Source organism: Amblyomma mixtum, chromosome 7 (genome assembly GCF_055824585.1).
Source record: "Amblyomma mixtum isolate Tamu chromosome 7, ASM5582458v1, whole genome shotgun sequence".
Classification (NCBI taxonomy): domain Eukaryota; kingdom Metazoa; phylum Arthropoda; class Arachnida; order Ixodida; family Ixodidae; genus Amblyomma; species Amblyomma mixtum.
In genome coordinates, this window is record NC_143018.1 from 44,576,106 (window position 1) to 44,600,384 (window position 24,279).

The 24,279-nt window shown below is 43.2% G+C and overlaps 2 protein-coding genes and 1 pseudogene across 2 annotated transcripts; all 3 read right to left on the minus strand.

Annotated features, from left to right (window-relative positions):
* Positions 1-1,905: 1,905 nt before the first annotated feature.
* Positions 1,906-10,856, minus strand: LOC149335856 (venom serine carboxypeptidase-like). The gene is made up of 3 exons (XM_089554027.1): positions 10,833-10,856; positions 9,775-10,105; positions 1,906-2,699 (listed from the first exon to the last, which is right to left on the minus strand). Exons 1-3 carry the CDS (start codon positions 10,854-10,856, stop codon positions 1,906-1,908), a joined length of 1,149 nt encoding a protein of 382 aa, XP_089410153.1.
* Positions 8,039-9,565, minus strand: LOC149335857 (uncharacterized; annotated as a pseudogene).
* A 1,389-nt stretch (positions 10,857-12,245) lies between the features above and the next one.
* Positions 12,246-22,361, minus strand: LOC149335858 (putative serine carboxypeptidase CPVL). The gene is made up of 4 exons (XM_089554028.1): positions 22,300-22,361; positions 19,272-19,455; positions 15,385-15,715; positions 12,246-13,054 (listed from the first exon to the last, which is right to left on the minus strand). Exons 1-4 carry the CDS (start codon positions 22,359-22,361, stop codon positions 12,246-12,248), a joined length of 1,386 nt encoding a protein of 461 aa, XP_089410154.1.
* Between the last annotated feature and the right edge of the window lie 1,918 nt (positions 22,362-24,279).

The following is a 24,279-nucleotide window of genomic DNA, read 5'->3' on the forward strand; positions in this document are numbered from 1 at the left end:
CTTTTTTGGATGTTATCTATACTGAGCTTCTTTGAATCATTGTTTGGGATGAATACCATGCAAAGGATACATTACCTTGATTCATCACCTTCATTCATTTCTTTGATTCATCACACAAGAATGTCAGTTGTTTTAACTGCTACTGCAATATTAATAATTAACATTGACGGCATACCAGAGCGCTAACAGCAACTACCACAGGTTTGTCCAAGATGGCTGACTGCAAATACTACGCCACGCTGCAAAACAACCAAATATATGAACTGTTACACTACTCAATCAGGCAAGCTACCCTCTAATGCTGGTACTTTTCAGCGACCCAGGTAGTGCGCAGAGTACGACACTCACTTTTTTGTGAAGAATCCTCTTTTTTGTTGAACGGTGATCTGTTCCTAAAGCACTGATACTGCTTCGAGCACAGTCTTGCTGTGTCCTGCCAGCATCTCGTAGGGAAGAAAACTGCTTGTCTTGGTCAATGTAGTGAAAGAAATTGAATTTTGTGGGAAGAGTGTGAAATGTGCGTCGTTTTACGCATCGATTTTATTGCCTTCAGCTGGAGCACACCAGCAGTAAACGCATTTTACTGCGGGATTTTTTTCTTCGTTTTCGCTCTTAGAGCGATGAAGGCATTTATGAAAAGATTTCGAGTCGAGGAAGGGTATTTTAAGTCCATCTTGAGAGGAGATGCGATTGTAAATGCTGCGCTCTGCTTTGGAACAGACACAAAGAGCAAAGTGAGAGACAACCGCTTCGCGCTCACGCTTCATGTGTTGTGAGCTGAGTGGTATCGGCGGGGCGTCTGTACTCAGCCGTAACAGCTGCGTGCGTTTTTTCTTTTTTTTTGAAGTGATCTAAAACCCATTTTAGCAATCATTTAGGATTGCCGTAAGTACTCATTGTGCAATGCGTAAAGAAATTAGAGGAACCTAAAAAAAGAAAACCGCCGTTTCCTTTCACTTTATCACCAACTAAGAGAAGAATAAGTAATGACAAAGGCCGTCAGAGAGAAAGAAGTATCTGTAAAGTACACTATAACATGCGAGATAATGCGTATTGGAAAATACAGTACCTCTCATGACGTTTATTAGTGCTATGCAAAAGCAAGAAAGACACATATACATCTCAGAGTGCGCTATTGTTCGAGGGCATGCCTTTTCATTGATGTGAAATTGGACCAGATTATTACCCGGGCATGCGGAGGTTCTGAGTTTTATTTTACGCCGCAAATAATTATTTACAATTTGCACGTTGCATACGTACATACATACATACATATTTATTTTGTCATATTTACACATGGAAGTATGTGTGCCCGCGGAAGCGTAAGACAGGGCGCTTGTGGGCGGGCCACGGCAATCAAACAAAGTGCAGACTCAGTACAGACAAAATTACATGGTTTGCAATATAAAAGAAAAAAAAGAAACAAAAACATATATTGATAGGAACAACAATCACACTTGTACACATTGAAAAAGTAGGTTAAATACATAGATTATGAGGATGCAACAACAACAACAAAAAAAAAAAGCAACCGTGCTTCGTAACACATATCAACAAGACCTTCAAAGTGTTTCGAGCCATTATGTCAGTGTACGGTTTTAAAGGTCCTAGACGTAACTAGCCAGGATTTTACTTGTGATTTGACCTCTTTGATAGTCTGCAATGATAGTATTTTTGTTGGAAGCTGGTTAAAAAGGAAGGGGATGTAGAACATTCGGCACCTTTTTCCATAGTGTGTATATATCTTGGGAAGCTTAAACGACTCTACTTTTCTTAGTATTTTAGGTTTGTTCACAGGAAGCTTAAAGTTATTAGAAAAGTAGTTTCTACTAATTACTACATGTGTAAATAAATCTTGAATGAAGTACCAGTCATGACTCCCATGACTTCCAGATGCAGTGTTTATTATATTTTACCTTCAATTAACTGCTTCATTAGATAGTACGCTTCCATCGGCTTATCTACAGCGGCGTAGTGACCTGCACCCAGCAGGACTGCGGGAGTAAAATTTCTTAATTGTGTAACGTAACCCGCAAAGCCGTAGTTATCTTCATACGGCTTCCAACCTATGCGTTCGGCCGTTAGGTACGCTGACTTGTATGTCCACTGCAGCGTTTTCAAATATTCTATGAGATTTTCCGCTGGAAAGAACGTGTCCATTTGAGCCGTATAGAAGAGAACTCTGCTCCAGTTGAGCACCAGCTCTATTCGACGGCTAATGTCGGTGAAAAAGTCTAAACTAAGACTCTCCAGAAGAACGTTGTTTGCTATTTGGAACTCGACGTTCTCTCCCACATGAATGGCTTTCCTGAAGTCTGTTCTGTTCGCGTACGAAAAGTACTGCATCATCTCTGGGGGCCTCTTGGTGTAGAGGGCACTTGCATGATTGTCGTAAAGCGTGAGGTTTTGAAACAGAGTCCGTGTGGGGATGAGTGTGAGTATAGTGCCCAGTAGCAGCTGCAAAGCTTCTGGCACATTTCCCTGCTGGACTGGTGTCTTCATATGCTGGAACCGCTGGGAAAAGATGTCACGTCCTTGAGCGGTGACCATGGAGACTTCGTAGAGAAACCGGCTGGAGTCGGCAATGTAGAGGATTGGTCCTAGGAAACCAACACCGCCAATCGTACCACGGAGATTCAAATGAATATTTTTCTTCTTGTCTTTTAGTAGGTTGTGGGCGAGAGCGACAGCAAACCTGGCTAAGAATGAAAAATGGAAAATGGTAATTGGTAAAGCACAAACACATATCTAGGTTAATAACACTTTTCGCTTAAACATGTTTTGGTTGATTAAGCGTCATTATAAAAGAAATGAACAAGCCGTACAGTCTTGTCTGAAGGCGTGGACCTTGAACACTTCAGAGCTAACTTCGTTTACTACATCTACCTTGCATTTGGGTAATTTATTTGAGTGCGCTAATTAACCTCAATAAATTCAGAAAAAGGAAATCATTGTTGTGGTGAGATGAACACCCCAAAAAATAAGATAAATGTGGGTTAGTGTTTTGTTTGCAAACGGTAACATTTGTTATGCCGTATATTTTGTCACTTAAGTCCTATGCTAATAGCGGGCAGCATTCTTGCATTGCGTTAGGAGTTCAGCGAAAATATTTTTGGTGCCGTATGCAACCACATTGGAGTAGGGAGGGCAATAAAACCTCCTTAATTCCGACGTAAATGGACTCGAAAAAGAATTCGGTTTATCTGACGCTGAAAATATTGCACGGTTTCAAAAAACTAAACCGCTCCTGCGGGACTAAATTGGTTGGTTTATTGGGGTTTAACGTCCCAAAGAAACTCATTCTATGAGGGACGCCGTAGTGAAGGGCCCCAGAAATTTCGATCACCAGGGTGTCGAAATTTCCGGAGCCCTTCACTACGGCGTCCCTCATAGCCTGAGTCGCTTTGGGACGTTAAACCCCAATGAACCTATTAAAGCAACTAATTTAGTCTCGTAGGAGCGGTTTTCATTTAGTGAAATTCATTTGCTCCTTGGTTATCTGCTTTCGCGGTTATAACTGCGAGCAAACGACAATTTCTCGCAGTAGCCTTGAAAGATTTTATGCGCGCACACATTACAGGGTGTGTCGAAAGCTTAACTGCTCCGTTGGGCGGATTTAGGAGTCATGGAGGGGGCTGATTAGCAGTGTGTGTCCACGCGCTTGTTCGTTGGTTTATTATGTTCATGGTTAAAGAACGCAGCACGAAAAGACACGGACAAACGAAGAAGTGGACAAGACTGGCGCTGACTAGCTCCAGTCTGGCACATCCTGGTCATTTAGCCATGCAGTTTTTTAGGTACCGGGGTGACGTTGCGTCGCCTCGAAGTGCTGTTTCTTCCATGTTGTGTGCAATGATGTGTATCAGTGTTAGATAGATTTCCCACGCCTGCTTCTTTATCTGGTCACGTGGGTGTTGGATGGCATTATAAAAGCTGCTCGTTTCTTTGAATAAATGTGTTGGTAGTCAGCGCCAGTCCTGTCCACTTCTTCGTTTGTCCCTGTCTTTTCGCGCTGTATTCTTTAACCATGATCACTGACCAACAAGCCTAAACAGCCACTTTAGTTTATTATGCTCGTTTGTGTACACAAGTGCTTGTCTACTTTCCTCCCTGCTGCAATGCAATTACGGGGATGAATGTATTCTATCAATAAAGAAATGAAAAGACGCCAATTACGTGGGCATCGGCCGGCGGCAGTTCAAATTTTTCCAACATCCAAATTGACTTTTGTGCCAAATTAACGAGGTTTTACTGTATTTGACTCAAGTTACGCCTGTAAATTTGAGTTAAAAGTCACTTAATGAATGCAGTGCAATGCATGAGAAACAACTTAAAAATTTGCTCATGGTGTGTGACCTGCGTGAGTGGAATTGCCGGAGAGGCAATCACTGCATTAATGAAATAGCAGTAGTATTCTTTTAAAACGCTAGTGGCGCGGGAAGTGTTTTATTTTTATTCTTTTTATTGCTTTTATTAACTTTGGAGAAGAAAATTTGCTGTTATGCTTCTAGGAAAATTCTTTCACGCCGCGATTAAAATAATATAAATTTTGTATGAAAAAAAACAGATATATTTAACCGCGGTCAGTTGTGGATTTCTACAGCACACTCCTGAAAGCTGCGTAGGGCCGACGAGTTTATTCCTTGAGAGCCTTCTAAGCGGTACCTGCATAGAAACAGGTTTTTGTCGATTAGAAACCGCATATATTTAGACGTTTATCTATGTACGGAAAAAACTAACCTTAGCCCTACAAGCATCCAACGTAGACTGCAGGCAGCTTAACAACTAAAACAGGTAGAGACAGGCAGCTTAGCATCCACCAGGCGAACAAGGCACACCACGCAATATACACTGGCTCCGATGTTTGCAAAAACAAACTCCTTCCAGAAAAGTTTTTTCCTTAAATCAGTGAATGAATGGAACAAACTACCACCGACCATTTTTGAATCGAGTAACTTTCTATCAGAACTGGAACGTCTTTTTTTTTTCCAAGTAAAGGCGCCTTGATTGCACTGTATTCTTGATTTTTCTTTTCTTTCCTGCCATGACTTATGTACAATGTCATTTTTTTTTATTCAAAATACCCCCAAAGGCCCTCATTTGAGGGTATTACATGGGAGGGGGAGTAAGTACAAAGCATTGTTATAAGGTTAAAAATATTGCAAATAAAATAAAATAGAAATCACAAAATATTAATCATAAAATAGGCATTCACAGAAAGGGTCGCAACAATGCACATAACAGCAAAATTTGAGCATAGATAACAGCACCGCTAGAAAAAGAAAAAGACGACACTGGAAAAGGTGCGCTGAAGTACAAAATAAAAAATATAAAACAAAAAGAAGACAAGGCGGAAGAAAAGAACGCTAAAAAAATACCTTTTCAGTTGTTGAAACATGAGTGCATAAGATGTTGGAATTTATTTAGATCAGATTCTGTGGCAATTTCTGATGGCAAAGCGTTCCATTCGGTTATTGTGCGTGGGAAAAAAGAATAGGCATAATGGAATGACTGGCAGTTAATGCGTTTAACTTTGTAAGGATGATCGCGACGTGGAAAGATAACTGGCGGTGGCTGAAAGAATTCATCATGAAGGGAAGGATGGTGATAAAGCTTGTGGAAGAGTGATAGACGGGAAATTTTTCGGCGCAGTGCTAAGTTATCTAACTCGGCTTTAGTCTTCAATGAGGTGACGCTGGTGTAACATGAATAATCAGAAAAGATGAATCGCGCAGCACGGTTTTGCAGGGCTTCGATGTTACTGATGATATAATTCTAAAGAGGATCCCAAATGGCAGACGCGTATTCGAGTTTCGGACGGATTAATGTGGTGTACGCTAGTTTTTTTACATGTGTCGCGGCCTCTTTTAAATTATGTTTGAGAAGTCCGAAAGTACGGTTAGCGGAGGCAAGAGTGAGATTAATATGATGATTCCATGATAAGTCGGATTGAAGGTTAATGCCAAGATACTTGTAACTTGTGTGAATTCTACACTATTGTTATCAAGAAAGTAGGCGGTAGGAATACGTGGCTTGTTAGTGAAAGACATGAGCTTAGTTTTGGAAAGATTTAAAGGCATTAACCAATTAGAACACCATGTGCTTATCGCTTCAAGGTCAGACTGCAGTGGCTGGCTGTCAGTGTTACAGGTCATACGTCGATAAAGCACACAATCGTCAGCAAATAGTCTGATTCTGGACGTCACGCAATTGGGTAAGTCATTAATATAGATGAGCAAAAGTAAAGGTCCCAGTACACTGCCTTGTGGAACTCCAGACGTAACATTAGCGTAACATGAGTTAGAGTTGTTAACTGATGTGAACTGAATTCTAGATGAGAGAAAATCTGCAATCCATGCAATAATATTAGGGTGAATGTTCAGTTGGGAAAGTTTAAGCAACAACCTTTGGTGTGGAACGCGATCAAATGCTTTAGAAAAATCTAAAAATATTGCGTCAACTTGAAAACCAGCGTCAATGAGGCATGAATATCGTTAATAAAACCGGCAAGTTGGGTGTCGCATGAGTAGCCCTTGCGAAAACCGTGCTGATGATCGAAGATAATGTTATGATCTTCAAGGTAGTTGATGACCTGAGTATGTATAATATGCTCGAGTAATTTACAAACTGTACTTGTTAAGGAGATAGGACGATAGTTAAGCGGAGAAGCACGATCACCTGATTTGAAAATGGGTATTATCTTAGCTATGCGCCAGTCGTTAGTAATGGTGCCAGTTGATAGCGACTGGAAAAATAATGCGGTTAACATGGAACAAATGCTATGTGATGTATTCCTTAAAATTTTATTATTAAAGCCCATATGATCAGCGCTAGAAGATGTTTTGAGATTGTTTAGTAGCGATAAAACACCAGGCTCACTGATGACTATCTCGTCCATAGTTAGTTCCACTAGTGCGCTTAATGTAGGCAAGGAAGTAATGTCTTCATCTGTGAACACAGTTACAAACGCATCGTTAAGAAGTTGAGCGCACTCTGAATCAGGGATGGGAACACCAACAGAATCTGTAAGAGTGATGTCAGGTCGAATTACTGGGTTTACCACACGCCAAAAACGGCGAATATTATTTTTCAGCATGGAATAAGACAAGTCATGAGAAAAAAAGTTGCGCCGAGTAGATTTTAATAGTGCCTTATAATCCTTTTCACATGCTCTGTATTTGTCATGTGAACTCACAAGACCATTCAGTTTTGCCTGTCTGTATAGTTCTTTCTTTTTGTTGTTCAGCCGCCGAAGACGGTTGGTAAACCAAGGAGAACTGCTATCACAGGTAATGGTTAACATGGGAATAAACTGGTCGATGAGATCATTGAGGGCAGTTTTAAAAAGGATCCAGTTCTGCTCTATAGAGCGAGAGCAGAAATCATGCAAAAATTTATCAGAAAACATTAATAATTCTGCATTAATTGCATCAAAATTTGCTTTGCCGTAACATCTTATTTTCTTTTTAGTAGTTATCTTTTTACTAGCGCGAAATTTAATGTACCCAGTGATAACATCGTGGTCAGAGATGCGTTCCTCATGAGTTATGCCTGAAAATATATCAGGTTTGTTTGTGAGAACTAAGTCAAGTACATTGGAAGAGGCTTTAGTTGATCGTGTTGGTTGGTTAATGAGTTGTGTTAATGAAAAATCAAGGCAAGTGCTGAGAAAAGAATGTGCTTCTGCATCAGTGTCCACTACGGAAAGTGTTGACCAATTAATTCTTGGAAAATTAAAATCTCCAAATATAATAACAGCGGAATTGGGAAAACGCGCATACATTTCACTGAGCACCCGATGATATTCATCTGAAAACGCACCAGACATGTCGGGAGGACGGTAGAAAACGCCGATGATGACACGAAATGCACCATCATTCAAAGAAACCCAAACACATTCAAGGAAAGAATCGATAACGATAGGTGTGGCAATGAAATCTTCCTTTATCGCGATGAGAACACCGCCCCCCCCCCCCCCCTTCGCAATTGTCTATCCAGCGAAAAAATTTGAAATTGCATGCACTGGTAAAGATGTTGACATCATGTATAGTGTCGTTCAGCCACGTCTCAGTTAGTACCACTAAAGAAGCTTGACATGAATCGATGAAAGATGATAGTGCAATACCGTTAGCTACAACACTTCTAATGTTAGTGTACAAAAACAGCCATTCGTTATCATTACCACAATGTAATTTGGCAGGTGAGGTGGTCGATGAACTCAGGTTAACGGAAACGGAGGGAGGACGTCATTCGCCATCCTCGCGCCCTGATACAAGAATGGCTCGACTTTCGTTGGTGTTCCACACGTAAAGATCATCGTTAACGAAGAGCTTGTTGAAAACGAGCCGCACTTTATCCCCATCTTTCTTAATAGATTTTGAAAACTGGAGAAGCTTCCGTCGCTTTTCGCGAACGGCGAAGTAATCGCGAAGTAATCGCGTGAGATGCTTAAATTAGTGTTTTTTAACTTATAGCCGCGGCTCATGACAGTGTCAACTTCCCTTTCGTTAAAAAATTTGGCTATGATAGGCCGCTTTTTCTCGGAAGAAAAGCGGCCCACGCGATGTGCTCTGGAAACAGATTCAACAGTAAGGCCAAGTTTTTCTTTACAAAAGTCATTTACGAGACGTTCAGACTCCTCCCAAGTTTCCGACTTCTCTGGATCATCTATTCCGTAAAATAGAACATTGGATCGCCTAGAGCGATTTTCAAGGTCGTCAATTTTTTCCTGTACAATTGCGAGACCCTTGTCACTGTTCACCACGAGCTCAGCAGATGGTGCGGTTGCAAATTTCTGCTCTAGATCGTGAACTCACTTTGTTAGTTTTTCTAAGTCAATTTTTAAGTCTGCGTGAATCTGAAGCACTTTGTTGACAGAGTCTTGAAGGACTGCATTGCTAGCTTCAAGGCGTAAGATGGAACCAGCCACAAGGTCCAGCTTTTCCTCTTGAGCTTTAGTCATGGGTCCCGGGTTTAGCTCGACATCGCCTCCCAAAACTAGCAGACACCATAAATAGGATACACCAGCGCGGAAACTTTTCAAAACATGAGGTGGCCACGACACCGCTAAAAGACAGACGTCATCGTCACGGTAAGAATAAGCGTCATAGTAACCAACCTGTAGAAACATCAGTGGTGAGCGTGGGATCGCAGTGGCGGTGCCGTGGCCCAGAGGGGCGTCGAAAGGCGCGCACTTTTGTACCGCCCGATCAGCAGTCAGAGTCCCACGTTGCCAGACGGAATCGACCACTGCGTCCAGAAGTGGCGGAGCATCCAGAATAGGTGACGCAGGCAAAAAACATGTTGATAGGCCGCAGTCGGGTGACGTACACGCGCCTAGCTGGGAGCTTGTATCGTTGAGGCATTCCGTCTTGTGCATCGTCCATGGCCGGCCCAGGAAAATCAGCAGCAGCACCTGTAGATACATCAGTGGTGAGCGTGGGATCGCAGTGGCGGTGCCGTGGCAGTCTTTCTGTAGTAATGCCTCTTTACGTTGTACTTTTTGTACTTTGGACTGATGCCCTTTTTTCTTGTATAGTTTTGTTCCCATTTTTTTTGTGGACATGTATTCATTTGTTGCCAGACTTACTAGTGTTGAATTTCTGGAATTTTTTTCTGTTGTTTATGTAGCCTTTTTACTTTGCACTGTTTGTAAAATGCCCCTCGTGCTAGGGCCAAAGCATTGGCCTTCAGTATGGTTAAATAAAATAAATAAATAAAATAAAAGAGGTAGAGACATGGCTACCACAAAGAGTAAAGTGGCAGTCGACTAACCTCCGTAAGATTCTCCGGCGACGTAAAAGTCCCGTCTCCTCAGCTCCGGGAACAATTTCAAGAACTGTTTCAGGAATACTTTAACCGTCACACTTATATCGTGAAGGCTACGGGCGTATCCGGTTTGATTCTTCGTGAAGCTGTAACCAGCATCAACTGGCGCGTCCAGGTAAATAATGTTTACATTTTTCTGTATGGTGTGGTTCCTCTTGAACGTCTTGCCTTGGGCATCGATTCCCAGAGGCCCGTTCTGAAGGAACTGGCCGAACAGGGAAGAACAACCCGGCCTACCCTGAAGCCATAGCATGAGAGGAGCAGCTTCTGGGCTCTCCTGGAAGCAGACAGAATGTATTAATTATGAACCGAAATTTATTCTTGGCACTCATGATCTTAGCAAAGCTCGCGCCGTTCACGGTTAAACTTTAACGGCTTAATGTGTGGGATGTAAAACAAATAAAAACACCTGTAGAAGAGCAGCGGAAACGTAAATTTACGTTGTTTCTTGGAAAAGATCCTAAACGATAAATATTAAGAGCTTTTTCACGCAAGCTGAGAAAATAAGAAAAGCACATCACACAAGAGGTAGGGTTCATTCGTTTCCGCAGGGGGAAAAATCAACACCTCTCCAGAGTTGGATGGAACTTAAGAAAGCAGCGGCTTTTCCCCGGCAAAGCCCCCCCCCCCCCCCCCCCCTCTTTCCTTCCTCCCCGCTTTTCCAGCCAATTACGTCGGCCAGTTCTCATGACCCTGCTTATGTGAAAAAGGAGGGAGTGGTAGATGAAAGGGGAGAAACCCTTCCCTCTATGGTCGAGGATAGAGGCGGTAGACCCTCTCTCCAATGTGGTGTCGCTTCCTGCATTGTCACGCTAGAAAGTTCATGACAATCGGCCGACGCAATTGGCTAAAAGGGGGTCGTTTGAGAGGGAAAAACCGAGGCATTCTGGTGTTGTACCGGACTATAGCGGTCTATTGCTAAGTGTCACCAAAGCTGCTTTCCACGGAAAACGATTTGTCCCTCATAACAGCAGGCATGAAGAAAAAAAGAGAATTTAGCAAACCTGAGCTCCTTCGATCATAAGCATAATCGGAAATCGCAGGAAGTAATTCAAGAAAGTAATGGATGCAGGAAAATGAATTGTGACTGCTGGAGGTTTGGGCTTTCAAATGCGTTCTGGTCGCGACCAAAAAAGAAAAAAATCACTGACTTCTAATTTTCAAACCATGACATTCGTCATAGACCTGCGTAGAATTTTTCTGCTACGTTAACTGTCTTATTCATATTGGTATCAGTGCACGCTAAAGAACCCCAGGTGGTCGAAATTATCCGCTGCCCTCCACTACGGCTCCCCTCATAGCCTCAGTCGCTTCGAGACGTTGAACGCCATAAACCGCATTAGTAATGATAATGTCATCTTTGTCTCTTATGGCGAACGTCTGTTTTTTTGTATGCCTATGATCCTCTAGAACACTTTCAGCTTACCTCTGTTTTTGACAGCACTCTCGATTCTCTCCGTGTTATACTTCTTGTGTAATAAAGTTGGTCGCTGCATAAGGAACTGAGTGCTGAAGAATGCATCACAGAAAGAGTACTCAGTATTGCCCCATTCTTAGAGGTGCAAAATTTAATGCTTGCTAGCAACAGACGTATTCTTAAGATATTTATCATAGCGCTGTAGCAGAATTCATTCTTTTGTGAGAGGTGATTTGGGTTCTTGCAAAGCTGGGTTTGGACAAAATGATATGGAGGCTATAGTGTTTGAATCGGCTTTATTTCTGTTTCATTCAACTTTTTTGCTCTTTCGGCGCTGGTCACGTTCATGGATTTTGGGAGGCGCAACCACCACCAATAATTACTGTGCGTATTTTACCAGACATGTTGCAGGTTACCAGACTTACGGGATCAGTGCTTTGACGGAGTGAGAATATGCCATGTTATTGGAAATACCACACTTGGGGAACCTATTTGCAGAAAACATATTTATTCGCGATAACTTGCTCATTTAATGCTTCTGTGTCTCTGAAGTGTTTACCTGAAAGATTGTGATCATACTATTTCAGTTCACATGGTTCAACCCTTAGTTTCCAAAATCGTGTCTGTAATTAGAAGTATAGGACTGCTGATGACCCCAGAACGTTAGACCATAACATGGAGGTTCTTTTTTCCTTGTCGACCTCCGACACCAATCATTGTGATAAAACCGGTAAATGAAAGCACAATATGTATGCAATATTTTTCCAGTACTAGAAAAATGTTTGGCTTGTTTCGCTTATGCATTGGTAAAAAAACAAAAATTTGCAAGAAAGCTCGCATAATTAAAAAAAATTATCTTGTCGAGAAAGGCAGCATCATTGCTAGAAGTATTCAAAACCAGTTTATAACCAGGGGACGATGGGGAACAGCATACTTATAAAACTGAGGAATTATTGCATACCGTTGAAGCGCCAATTTCTCTTAACAATGTGAACTCACTTTATTTATTCTCACTAATAAACTCTCTCATCAAATAGTAGGCCAAATCTGGTTTGTCCACTGCCGCGTAGTGGCCCGCGCCCAAAAGGACAGCCTCGGTGAAATTGTTCACAGTGATCTTGTAACCGCATAATCCTTGAGAGCCATTGTACGGCTTCCAGGGAACGCGAGATGCGTTTCTGTACTCTGAATCATGCTTCCATTTCAACGACCGGAAGTAGGCTTTCAGGTTGGTTGCCGGAAATACAGTGTCCATTTGGCCCGTGTAGAACAAAACCCTGCTTTCGTTTAGAAGTAGTTCTATCTGAGGGCTGATATCATATGCTAGGTCGAAAATAAGGTTGTGTATGAGAGTTAGATTATAGATGTCAAAGTGACCATCTTCGCCTACATGGATAGCTTTCTTGAATGCACTATTATTAGCATAGGCGAAGTAGTGCAGCATATGAGGAGGCATCTCCGAGTACAGGGTACTGGCATGTTGGTTGTAAAGAGTAAGATTTTGGAACAAGGTTGGTGGATTTGGAGGGATAGCATTGAATATTGTCTGCTCTAACAGGCGTACAGCCGTATAAAACTGTGTCGTGTTCTGACTGCTGGCGAGTTCTCTCATTAATTCAAATCGAGCAGCAAATTCGTCACGCCCTTGCTCGGTGACCATCGACGCTTGGTAGAGAAAATCGCTGGAGTCCGCGGTGCGGAATATTGATCCAAAGAGTCCAACGCCACCGATCGTTCCTTGAAGTTTCAGGGTGATATTCTCGCTGGGATCAGTTTTCAAACTGTGAGCGAGGCTTACGACGTATCTAGCTGAAAGAGATAAAAAAAATGAAAATATATTAGCCCAAGATGTACTACCATGTCTAACACTCCCGACCAAAATTTTTGCAATTTGGAAATGAGGAGGAGGAGGAGGAGGAAGAAGAAGAGGAAAGGCAGGGAGGTTAACCGCTCTGCACCCTGGCCAATCACCCGCCGTGGGTATGTGCCATTAAGCCTGAGGACATCATCATCATCATCATCATCAACCGGAAGAATAATTGGTTTTCTACCCTACAGGGGAGGAAAGGGGTGACGGGATAAAAAAATGAAAGAGAAAAGAGATCAGCAGAAAATTGAAGTTACTATGAAAAGTCAGCGTTCGTTAAAGTCACAGCCTATCATGCAGGCCAGAAGTTGTAAGATACTATTATGGAAGCATTGAAGTTAAGGGACCATTATTCCGATATGTATCAAAACGTTTCTTTCAAGAAGATTCCATCGATCCCATCAAAGAGTTAATACTTTCATAGAAAACCAAAGGGGGAACGCTTTGGACGATAGCAAAAATGTTGAGAGAAAAAAAAAAGAACAAGACTGCCGTCGGGTGATCTACGAATGTATTGATTGTTATAATAACATCTTACAGTATGCGAAAAAATTGCTTGCATTAAACGGTTTCCCGCTTTAAAAATGCCCTTTTACAGATTTATTGAATATGATGAAGTACAAAGCGGGGACCTGCTGCTTTTCTGTAAGCTAGCACTATGGCGAAGCGACGAGCAAAAACTACCGCTGGCTTCGTGGAACCGCCACAACCTGAGCCAACAACTACATAACCTGCACCACAAGAGTGCGGCCTTGATCTCCTTCAAGGTGGAATAGCTTTTCCGGAATAGCTCGAGTGAAGGTAGATATGAGAAAGTCGGCGCCGGAAGCAAAACGTGAGAAAACATTTAGGCTACATTAAGAAAGCCCTCAGTGAAAAATCTCAGGAGTGGTACATTAACAAAGGTACAGTCTTTGTCAAAAGTAACCAGGCTGCATGGTTTGCTTCTAGCTTGTACAGTGTAGCCCTTGCGACTTTCCTAAAGACCAAAAGTTGTTGGAAGGAAGAAGACCCTCCGTCTTTACCTTTAACGACCATTTCAGCTTCAGGGAAGCTGTAAGGGCTCCACTGTACGTTCTAGAAGCAAACCATGCAGCCTGGTTACTTTTGACAAAGGCTGTACACCCTCCGGCTCACCTAATATCCTATATGCTGATCCAGGAGCGGCTACATGCGCTCTCGTCGTTATTGTGCCGGGGTTTTCTAGCAAACAGTTCATGCTCTCCTTGGTGCAGGGCACCGCAGAGAATTTATGATCGTGGCTTCGTCAAGTTAGAATGCTATGAATAATTTCAAGCAGAGAATTTAGCTTAACTGGGATGTAATGCAAAAATACAGAAAAAATGCTGAAATGACAGAGACGAATGTTGCCATTTACGACTGGTGTTTCCCTAGAATACACTTGTTTTCTCGAACTATAACATTTAGGCTACTGGTTGCAAGTAGAGACTTGTGGCTGGTCGTTAGTAATAGCAGTATCAGTTTTTAGAAATTCGAATACGTTATTATTCCCACCAAATTTTGCTGCACTGTGCTATAATATATGCGCTTTCGAAAAGCATGCAGGCAATTCAACCTTTCCAGTGCATGTAACTAGTCAAAAAAGCCAAATTTTGTCGAGCCACGGCGACAAGGGTAATCGCGGTTTCGAAATTCTAAAAACTGATGTGGCTATTATTAACGACTGGCTACAAATTTCTAATTGCAACTAGGTGCCTAAATATACCATAGTTAAAAAGTTAATTATAGCAAATTAATTACCCAGCTTACTGCTTAAGACGATTCACCGGTTTTCTGTCCGCCAACACTGGTGATACCATGCTGTAAAAGTCACATTTTTACCTAAAACAACGTATTCTTAAGGTCTTCCCAGATTCCCTGAAAAACCTGTATATGTGCGTATATGCATATATGTACACACAGACCGGAGGTAGTATTCTCGAGGCATGCAGAAAGGAACATTATATGAATGGAAAAAGGAAAAGATCTGCCGCTTGAATAAGTCCAGAAGGGAACAGTGATGTCTGCTTTGAGTCCAAGCCCCATTTGTGCACTGCTCCATCCATTTAGTCACCCGTCGCAGCAAGGCGCCGTATACTCTTTGGTTTCAGCACTGGGCGGACGCACAGTTAGGTTCGCTTTTCAGTAGGCATTCGTAAACGAAGGCGCACTTGTACAGGGCTGGTACATTTATAAAATATCTAACTGCAGGTTATTAGAAAAGCAGCCTGGTCTAACGATCTTTTCAGGAGATAAGCACGAAAACACCCACCTCCGTACGATTCTCCAGCGACGTAGAAATCACGTCCGCTATACTCGCAGAAGAGCTTAATAAACTGTTGCAAAAATTCTCTCATGTCCGCCGTGATGTCTTGAAGGCTTTTCGCAAAACCTGATTTGTTTCGGGTGAAGCTGAAGCCAGCACCCACGGGCACGTCGAGGTATACAATGTTGATGTCTTTTTGTATTGTCAGTTCCCTGTGGAACAGACCCCCACTGGCGTCGATGCCAAGTGGACCATTCTCTAGAAACTGGCCGAATAAGGATGAGAGACCAGGGCCGCCTTGAACCCATAGCATTAGTGGTGCACCCGAAGAGTTGTTCTGCAAAAGGTGTTCAATATTCATGTAAACTTTCTTGTTTCTTGGTGATTAGAAATACAGTTTGTTATTATGGCTGTGTTGACAGGTGAGCTAGCAAATGCACGCCTTTTCACTTCTCGAAAGACGAGAAACTTCCTCACGTCAGAGGATTAAATGCAGACGCTAAAGCTTGCTCAAGTGAAAGCTTTTTCAGCAGGGCAGGAAATGACACATGTGTGAATATAAAGCAAACTGCCACCTGGTATTATTCTGTTCTCTATTCTGGAATGCCCCATAAACACCATGCACTTTTCATTATTCACGGCAGTAAGTAATAGTAGTAGTAAAAGACCTTTATTCAACCATAATTTACCGGCCGAGCATGTCGACCGCCTGGGCGACCAGAAGTCGCTGTTCTTCTTCCCCTTCAGCGCCAAGCCAGTCGAGCCAGGTGGTGATGGATAGAGAGGGTGGGGGGAGGAACCCAACTGCTGAGCAGCCGGGCAATAGAAGAGGCAATGGGCCAGGTCCGCATAGATACAGGGGCAGTTGGGACAGGAAGGGTCCGATCGATAGCGATAGAGAAAGAGGCGGGACGGGGTGATGACTGCATTCATTTGGATGTGCCGTAATATGTGTTAAAATAACAACAGTGCTGTGGCCACCGTAGTCTGCATGGCTACGGTCACAGCGGAGCGCCCCGTGCTCCTTTATTGAGCATAGGTGGCTTTGTCGTGGCGTGATTGTGACTGTGACTACGTCCTGGACTGTGTGACTGCGACTCTGTTTTGACTGCGTCACTGTGACTGTGTCCTTGACTGAGTGACTGTGACTTCGGTTTTTTTTCTTTTGTCTTGATTATGTTTTTATTTTTCTGATTTTTATTTTGTGGCCGGCGCTCAGTGCTTTCTTTGACTGTTACGGTGACAATGACTTTGCAGTGACTTGGGTTTTCTCTTTTTTTTATTACTATTATTTATTTCGCGGACTGCACGCTGTGCTTCGGCTATCTGCCTGCGTCTAACTTATTATGACGAGACTTTTGTTTTCTTTTCTTATGAGTTTTTTTTAATGCTCTGTTTTGCGCTTAATTTTTTTTTCTTCTTTGGAGCATTTAGTTATTTTTCATTTATTTTGAATTGGCGTTAAGCCTGGCAAAGCATTGCTGGTCCAGGCATCCTCTCTCTTTCTTTTATGTTCTTTTACCTCTTTTTTGAGAGGACCAATAAAAGGGTAAAAGGGCTCACGCCATCGACCCCATCATCAGCTGGATTCCCGCCAGACAGAAAAAGGTGACTGCTCAGCTCTATCTTGTCATTCTCCTGTGCCAGCCCTGGCCAACCTACTTCTACAAATTCCATCCCGCCCAAAATTGCTTCAAGATGAAGCGTAGCTTGTTGGGCCAGTTGGTGCATGGTATGTAGAAAACCAGCGAAAAGGACGCATTCACAAGGAGGAGAAGTACACAGGACAACGCTGGAAACACAACTGAAAATTCTTTACTTCGCCAACATGAGAACAGAAATGCTATCAAAACAGCAAAACACAAAACTGATTAAGCGAGCGAAGAAACATGTGGCAACCTATGTCCCATTCATGAAAGTGTACTCTTTTGCCGTGAACCTGACAGAGCTGTCGCTGACGCATTCAGTCCCTAACTGCTTGATTTTAAAAGCTTCTAAGATTTCTCTTTCTATCTGTGTTTTGCCGCGGCCGATGAGTTTGACATTATGGAACAGAGGGGTGCAGTCTTTGCAGTGGTTGCAGTGTCTTGGAAGATTTGCTGTGTTGCCTGGCTGCAGCGAAGTGCGGTGCTGCCTCATACGGTCAAGATGAACGCGTGTGTGTTTTAAGCTTGTTACAGTAAAGCTGCGTGCAGTTTGCATTCGCGTTCTCTTCTTGCAAGAAAATACCTAGAATATGCTGGTTTGTATTCATCACTACTACTTTCACAGAAGTGAGTAAAAAGGAGGAAACTAAGCCTCTGAATGCATTGTTTTCATAATGTAGGGCTATGAGCACCCGATAGAAATTGTATAATTAATCATTTGTTAGTATCGAAATTTCTCAATGCAATACTGAATGCTCTGTGTAAAAAACCCAAATTTAACCACCCTCCTCCTAAAGAGAAAATATGAGCCTGAACGGTGAAATAGCAGTTACCTTCGTAAATAAGATTAAAGAGCGGAAGGTAATATCTGATGCTTCTCACATCACGTTAAGGGTTGGCTTTGTTAGGGATCCTCTATACTGCTGGCGCACTAGGCGTGATGAGGCATCGATTATAAACGATTAATGGTTAAAGCTTCTGAAACACAATAACAACACCACTGGTCAACAATTTTCTAGTCATAGCAGCTTATTGTCCACCTCTGCAATGCTTTTAGTGATTTTATTACTTTCTCATGCCTAACGCCACCAGTTATATTAGGTAAAATTATATATAGGCCACTATTCAAATATTCATATAATTCTTTGAGTACTTTACTATTCTCGTTAATTTCCTTGTGAAATTACGTACCGTACGGAGCAAAATTCGTTCACATTACGACGAACTCAGCAAAAGTGTTTCTAGGTACCTTGACTGTCATCACATGGCGCATGGCTTTAAACAATAAAAATAACGCGTTCCGCTGCCAGCAATGAATATTGCGTAATTTTAATTATAGAAATCTACCTCAGTGCTTGGGTAACACACCCTGCCCCTATAAAGAAGTACGCTATACGACTTTTTTACTTTCTTATAGATTGCAATTCCACGCTGCTGTGCTCTTGCAAACAAAGACAAAATGAAACGAACTATTAGTCAGTGTGCTCCAAACAAAATCTTATTGCTTTTCAGCTTCCATTTTAGCTATCTCGTTCGCGTTTAATTCGAAGCTGGCATAATTAATAAGCGCAATACGATGCACTGTCGCTGTGCTTTCAGTCCGCCGTAGTCGCAGGGCACGCGCTGATTTAATGGCTTGATCCAATACCGGCTCACCAGCCGGTGGACCGCAATTGTAAATGTGACATCCGGGAGTCTCGCGTTCGCCCTGCTTCCCTGCGACCGTCCAGAGAACCGGGTCACGGGAATTTATTACGTCAAAGAAGATTCATTTCCTAGCAGTGAATACTACGACGTTGCGAACGTCGGAGAAGCTTAGTCACATAACAGACATTGTAAAACCGTGTAGCACACGCCTGGACTGCGCTGACGTTTTTGAGGAAGCTCAAAGAAGTCACTATTGTACATGATATTGCTTTATATGAAAAGCAGAGATGCATTTAGTATGTGCAGAAACTTAATCTAAATTTAGCACGCAAATATAATTTACATCCAGAGGTAAATATGTGTTTCTCCCCTGAACCATCGAAAATAAGACAGGCTTATTGGGGTGTAGTTAAGCTCGTGATAATGACGTACTTGTCAACATGTATCGCGTTCTGGAAACGCCAGCGAAGCGAATGTGAGAATTGCTAATTTTGTCAACAGCACGACAAATCAAACAAACTAGGAACGATGCTATAGTACACAGAGTTTTCAACGCTTGGGTGTTTGCTGCTTGTGTGGTGTTCGCGGGAATGTACTTACTTGTGCCTCTATGTGAAGGAAGAAGAGGTTGCTGCCTGTTGTGTCATTCACAGTGATATAGCCAGAATAAGCTGTAGCATTCGCTTTCTCCCGAAAAAAGTCCACTTGGCTTTGTTTTCTTGCTTCATCGGTATTACCGTTTTTTATTAAGGGCGTCAAAAACAGGGGCCCTGATTCTGTAGAACTGAATAGTTAACAGTTTTAGTGTTCAATGAAAGAGACAGCCATGTCAGTCAACGAGGGCATGTCAGTCAAGTCAATCTAACATCATTAGTCGGGTGCATATATAGCGCGGGTGCAGGAACGTGCGCTTGGTTCCATCAAGTCGAAAAAAGACATGAACGCGATCATGTCAGAAAAAAATTCAGGGGGCACTTTGGCTCTCTAAAGTGCCGCAAGGCGACAGCCTTTTCTGGCTCACTGTTTGGCATTGACAGCGAGACTGTTTGCTGTGCTGTACTAGTGCTTTATTTGACTACACACTTTGACTACACATTACAACGAAACACTTTGACTGCTTCTCTAGCACGACTCTCTCTGCTTCGATGAGTTCGGTTGTATCCATGGTTCTGTTCGCAGTAATGAGGTATGTAATGTGGTCACCCACGGACGCCTTACACCTCCTATCGGAGCGGACTACAACTATTTTATTAGTTGTCGTCTGCTCCAAAAGGGGGAGTCAGCATTTCGAGGATGACCTTATTACTTCGAATCCGCGCACTCTGACGTTATAACCAGTTCGACCAACCGAAAAGCATGCACCTCTGCTGACAACCTTCTGCTGACAACCTTCTGCTGACAACCTTCTGTAGACAAGCTTCTGTAGACAACGATGAGGCTTTAAAGGATTTCGCCTTTAAAAAAAATACCCACCAAAATGGCAGGCAGAGAAATCTGTTCCGCCTCACCAAGTAGCTCTAGTCTTAAATGCAATAGAAGCAAGACACGGAGGTGATTTCGGTTGGGTCAGCAGAAACAAGAGGGTAAGACTGCTCGCAAAATTTCTCATGCGGTCTATTGCAGAGCGTAAACATTTACTCGTGATTTTGCTTGCATTAAAGTTTCTTAGTTGGCTGATAATTTCCCTCCTAGAGGGCACCGTATATGTGTACGCATTTGTGACGTACATCCTCGCCTTCTCAATGGGACATTGCGCGGCATCTGGATTGTGGTGTGCTAAAGTGGCATTGTTCCTCATTTACAGAACGCTTACCTTGTATCCAGAGTATCCAGAAGGTAGCGTGTCAGGACGATTGTTACTCAAAAAACACACTAATCAGAGGGCGAGACCTGTGATTTGTGCAGCAGAGTATTTCCTGTCATTGTTCGAGCAGAAAATGTTTCTGACGCCTTTTCCTTTTCCGCGGTAGTCTGCTTGTAATTCAGAAATGCGGCTAAATTGTTTTCTACTGCAATGTCCTGGCGAAACTCTTTCGGTGAAAAAAAAAATTAACTCTGCACACAGAAAATATTTCCAGGAGGAATACCTCTGTCTAACATCAGTAGAGACTAAATGTTTTAACAAGCTTTCCTCTGTTGGATTCTTAGCACATTTAAATAGAGATTTAACTCCAGAGCATTGGTGCGAACTGGTTGCTTATACTTGTTTTCAGGCAGCATCAATCGCCAATTCGTCACTTTCTTTCCCACTGCGCCTTAAATTATTGCACATTTCTTAGTAACATGGGATCAAAATTACATGGGATGGGAAGAAGGCTCTTCATTCTACGAATACCTTCCGACGTCTTTACCCAGCTCAAGAACTTCTGCGCAAAGAAATTATGCATGCCTGACCACACCAACTACATTTGCCAAGCATTTAGTAACAGTAATATTTGAAGAAAGGTGTAGCTGCGTGGCGCACGCTCGCGCCTTTCTAACTTACCAAGCGGGCAGTTCCTCTCGCTGCGGCCATGGCGTGCGTGACCTGCGATTCAAACTTGCTAACTTGTTCTAAAATAAGCACCGGTATCTATCGTTCTTTGCTCTAAACTAAATATGGAGATGCAGAAGTTGGAGTGTACGCAGTGACGAAAGCGAAATCGCCGAAAAAATTTCATTTTATACGCATGGAGTTTGCAATTTCGTCGATTTCAATGCACACCGAGAAAATTCCCACGGAAGTAGATGAAGTTTTTCAGGAAGTCCATATTCATAAGTGTAGCAAGGTCATCCTAAAACAGAGGCATTCGTTACGATATATAATTGGAAGATCAATATTTTAAACATGTCTCAGTCGTTGACACTGTCACCTAGCGTAAAAAAAAGAGTGAGAATATGAGGATCCATAGCGCACAAAATTGAAGGGACACAACACAAGCGCTAAACTTCCACTGAACGATCTTTATTTGGCGCGGACAACCTTACAAAGATCACGTAAGGCACAGGTACAGATGACTAACAATGATAGAATGGAATAACCTTGACCGACACGTATTCAACAAAACTTGTTCACTTGAAACTTTTGTAAAAGAGCTGGAACTGTGTAGTACTGACTGACTATACCATTCCCACCCTGTAACAGCCCGCAAGGGCTAACAGTATATTGAAAAAAAAAAGTTCATGACGTGTCAGGAATGAGAAAAAACACAATGCAAGCCACCAATCAGTGAGCACGTTTCACACTATCACCCGCTGCCTTGAATCCAAGAAAGCTAAGTCCTTTTTTGATAATGACACCGAAGGATCACTAACGCAATTTTCCAATCCCTCTTTTTCCATCGCCGCTGCTTCAATTATCTCCCTCGTTTCTTGATCACTATTTTTTCCAACTACTTCAGAAGTGTGTTTTTTCTCATTCCAGACACGTCATGAGCTTGACAAGATAATCATTGTTAGTCATCTGTGCCTGCACCTTACGTGGTCTTTATAAGTTTGTCCGCGCCAAATAAAGATCGTTCAGTGGAAGTTTAGCGCTTCTGTTGTGTCCCTTCAATTTTGCGCGCTATGGATCCTCATGTTGACTACCCACTAGCCCGAACCCTGACCGTTCTGAGTGAGAATAATTACACCGAAACGCTATGCTTACCCCTCAGTTTGCTGGAGACAGCTAGCGAGAGTGAAGATCGCCCAGAAGTAGCCAGATCTCATAATGCTTGATGTTTGTCAAATTGCTGCACTTTGATGCTTCCGGCTGTACTTACTGGAGGCCTGTAATTGAAGACTGTGCTTAGAATCAAAGAAGGCTGGGGTGGGCAGAGGGTGGATCGGAAATGTGGCACGTGTTTTTAATGCGTTCTCATTACTAACCCTACTTTAGGAAAATCTCACGGTCTGTTTCCTTCAGGATTCCTCCGCCCACTTCTCCTCTTCAACTGCGAACACCGTTGAGAATCCTCCACCTACCACCCATCTATAACCAACAAAAGCTTAACCTCCCGCAGACCGCCCAACTCCACCATCCAGAAAAGTTCCGCCCACCTATACCCTACACCATACTTCATCGCCCAGAAGCCGCCACCCACAGCCAACGAACCGGCCTCCACCTACAGATGCTTCACCCACCACCAACAACAAACCTGCACCCGCCACAAGACTCCGCCCACCAGCCATCCACTCACTTAAACCCTAAGCCACCTCCACCCCCGAGAAGCTCACGTGGTGTAGGAACGAAAAAGCGATGGCGAAGTACAATTTAAAGACTGAGCGGGAAGGACATCATTGTAAACCGAAATGAACAACCAGTTCCTGATAAAGCAGATTTGTCTCGTCATATCGTACAATCGCAAGTGCATTAGTTTGCAGGGCCTAAGACTCTCCCCGCAAGCTATATCATCGATAGCGATATCAGCTTTTCAAATTTCCAAGACACGATTACAGTTTCAACAAACTCTGATTCAACAAACTTGCGCCACTTCTAACGCCATTCGAAAACAGCGCGCCTGCGGGAAGCGCGAAGCGACGTCGATCGAATCGCGAAACTCCGTGACGCACTTGCCACGCGATATTATAGAGAGATAGCACAGCGCGGTCCGCGATCTCCTACTGTCACCCGCCTCCCCAAGGCTCCGCTGTCCGCGCACAGAACGCCCGCAGGTCGTCAGATGGCGCCACGTGCCCACCAGCTGCGTGCTCGCCTGCCACGCCAGGACCAATCAGCACGTACGTAGTGGTGGCCCGAAGAAGCGGGTATCAAAAGGGTTAAATGGTGGGCTAGTTGGCGTTCAGTCTTCACAGGCATATTTTAGCGCAAAAGACGAATACGGGTGCCTGTGTTCGTCTTGTCTTTCTGTCGTCCCGTCTTTTGCGCTAAAATATGCCTGGGAAACGGATATCGGTAGCGGATCGCGGATGACGCTGGGTTATAACTTTCTCTGATCTGCCCCTCTCGCTCCGCGGTGCTCCCCGCTCCTCGCCACTTCGCTGCTTCGGACTGCGTGCGCGGGGCAAAGAATGTCACGTGGCACGAGCGTCACGGAGTGTCACGGTTTCATCGACGTCGCTTCGTGCTCCCCGCAGGAGCGCGCTGTTCGAATGACGCGTGAAACAGCCCAAATTTGTTGAGCCAGAGCGGCGAGAGTAATCGTTTTTATAAAATTTCAAAAACTGTTTAATGGCTATTACTAACCGGCTACAAGAAGCTAATTGCAATAAGGCGCCTATTGGTATTAGGTGCTTGTCGGCAATTTAGGTTACGTGGGCGCTAAGGCCGTTCAAGGATGCTGCCTGGAAAACGATTGCACATATCATAGCCTTTTCATTTAAATGTAACGTTGTTCCGCGTAATTCTTTCATTGCTGTCTCTATCTAGAACAAGGTTCCAGTTTTTTAAGCGGAACGTTAAAAAATTCTACTTAAGCTACAGTTGCTAACTGAAACCAGTGTGAAATCAGATTTACAGTGCACGAACGCAGGGTTAATTCTTGCTGACAGAAGTCGCATAAATTGCGTACTTGCGTACTTGGCTCAGACCAAGTACGCATGGCCTCCTCGAAATAGGTTTCTAAACGTAGGACTTACTACTAAAGCAGGGCTTTCCTTCTCCTGGTCCTTGGCGCTGCTCTCAAAG

Bases quoted from the DNA above. Each gene is read 5' to 3' on its own strand.
- LOC149335856 (XM_089554027.1), bottom strand. From the start codon at position 10,856: ATGCTTATGATCGAAGGAGCTCAG. The intron at 10,106-10,832 runs GTTTGCTAAATT...GTCTGCTTCCAG, and splicing joins TTATGATCGAAGGAGCTCAG to GAGAGCCCAGAAGCTGCTCC. The intron at 2,700-9,774 runs GTTAGTCGACTG...TTTCATTCTTAG, and splicing joins CGCCGGAGAATCTTACGGAG to CCAGGTTTGCTGTCGCTCTC.
- LOC149335858 (XM_089554028.1), bottom strand. From the start codon at position 22,361: ATGAGATCTGGCTACTTCTGGGCGATCTTCACTCTCGCTAGCTGTCTC. The intron at 15,716-19,271 runs GTAAGTACATTC...CACCTTTTGCAG, and splicing joins TCCTTCACATAGAGGCACAA to AACAACTCTTCGGGTGCACC. The intron at 13,055-15,384 runs GTGGGTGTTTTC...TATCTCTTTCAG, and splicing joins CGCTGGAGAATCGTACGGAG to CTAGATACGTCGTAAGCCTC.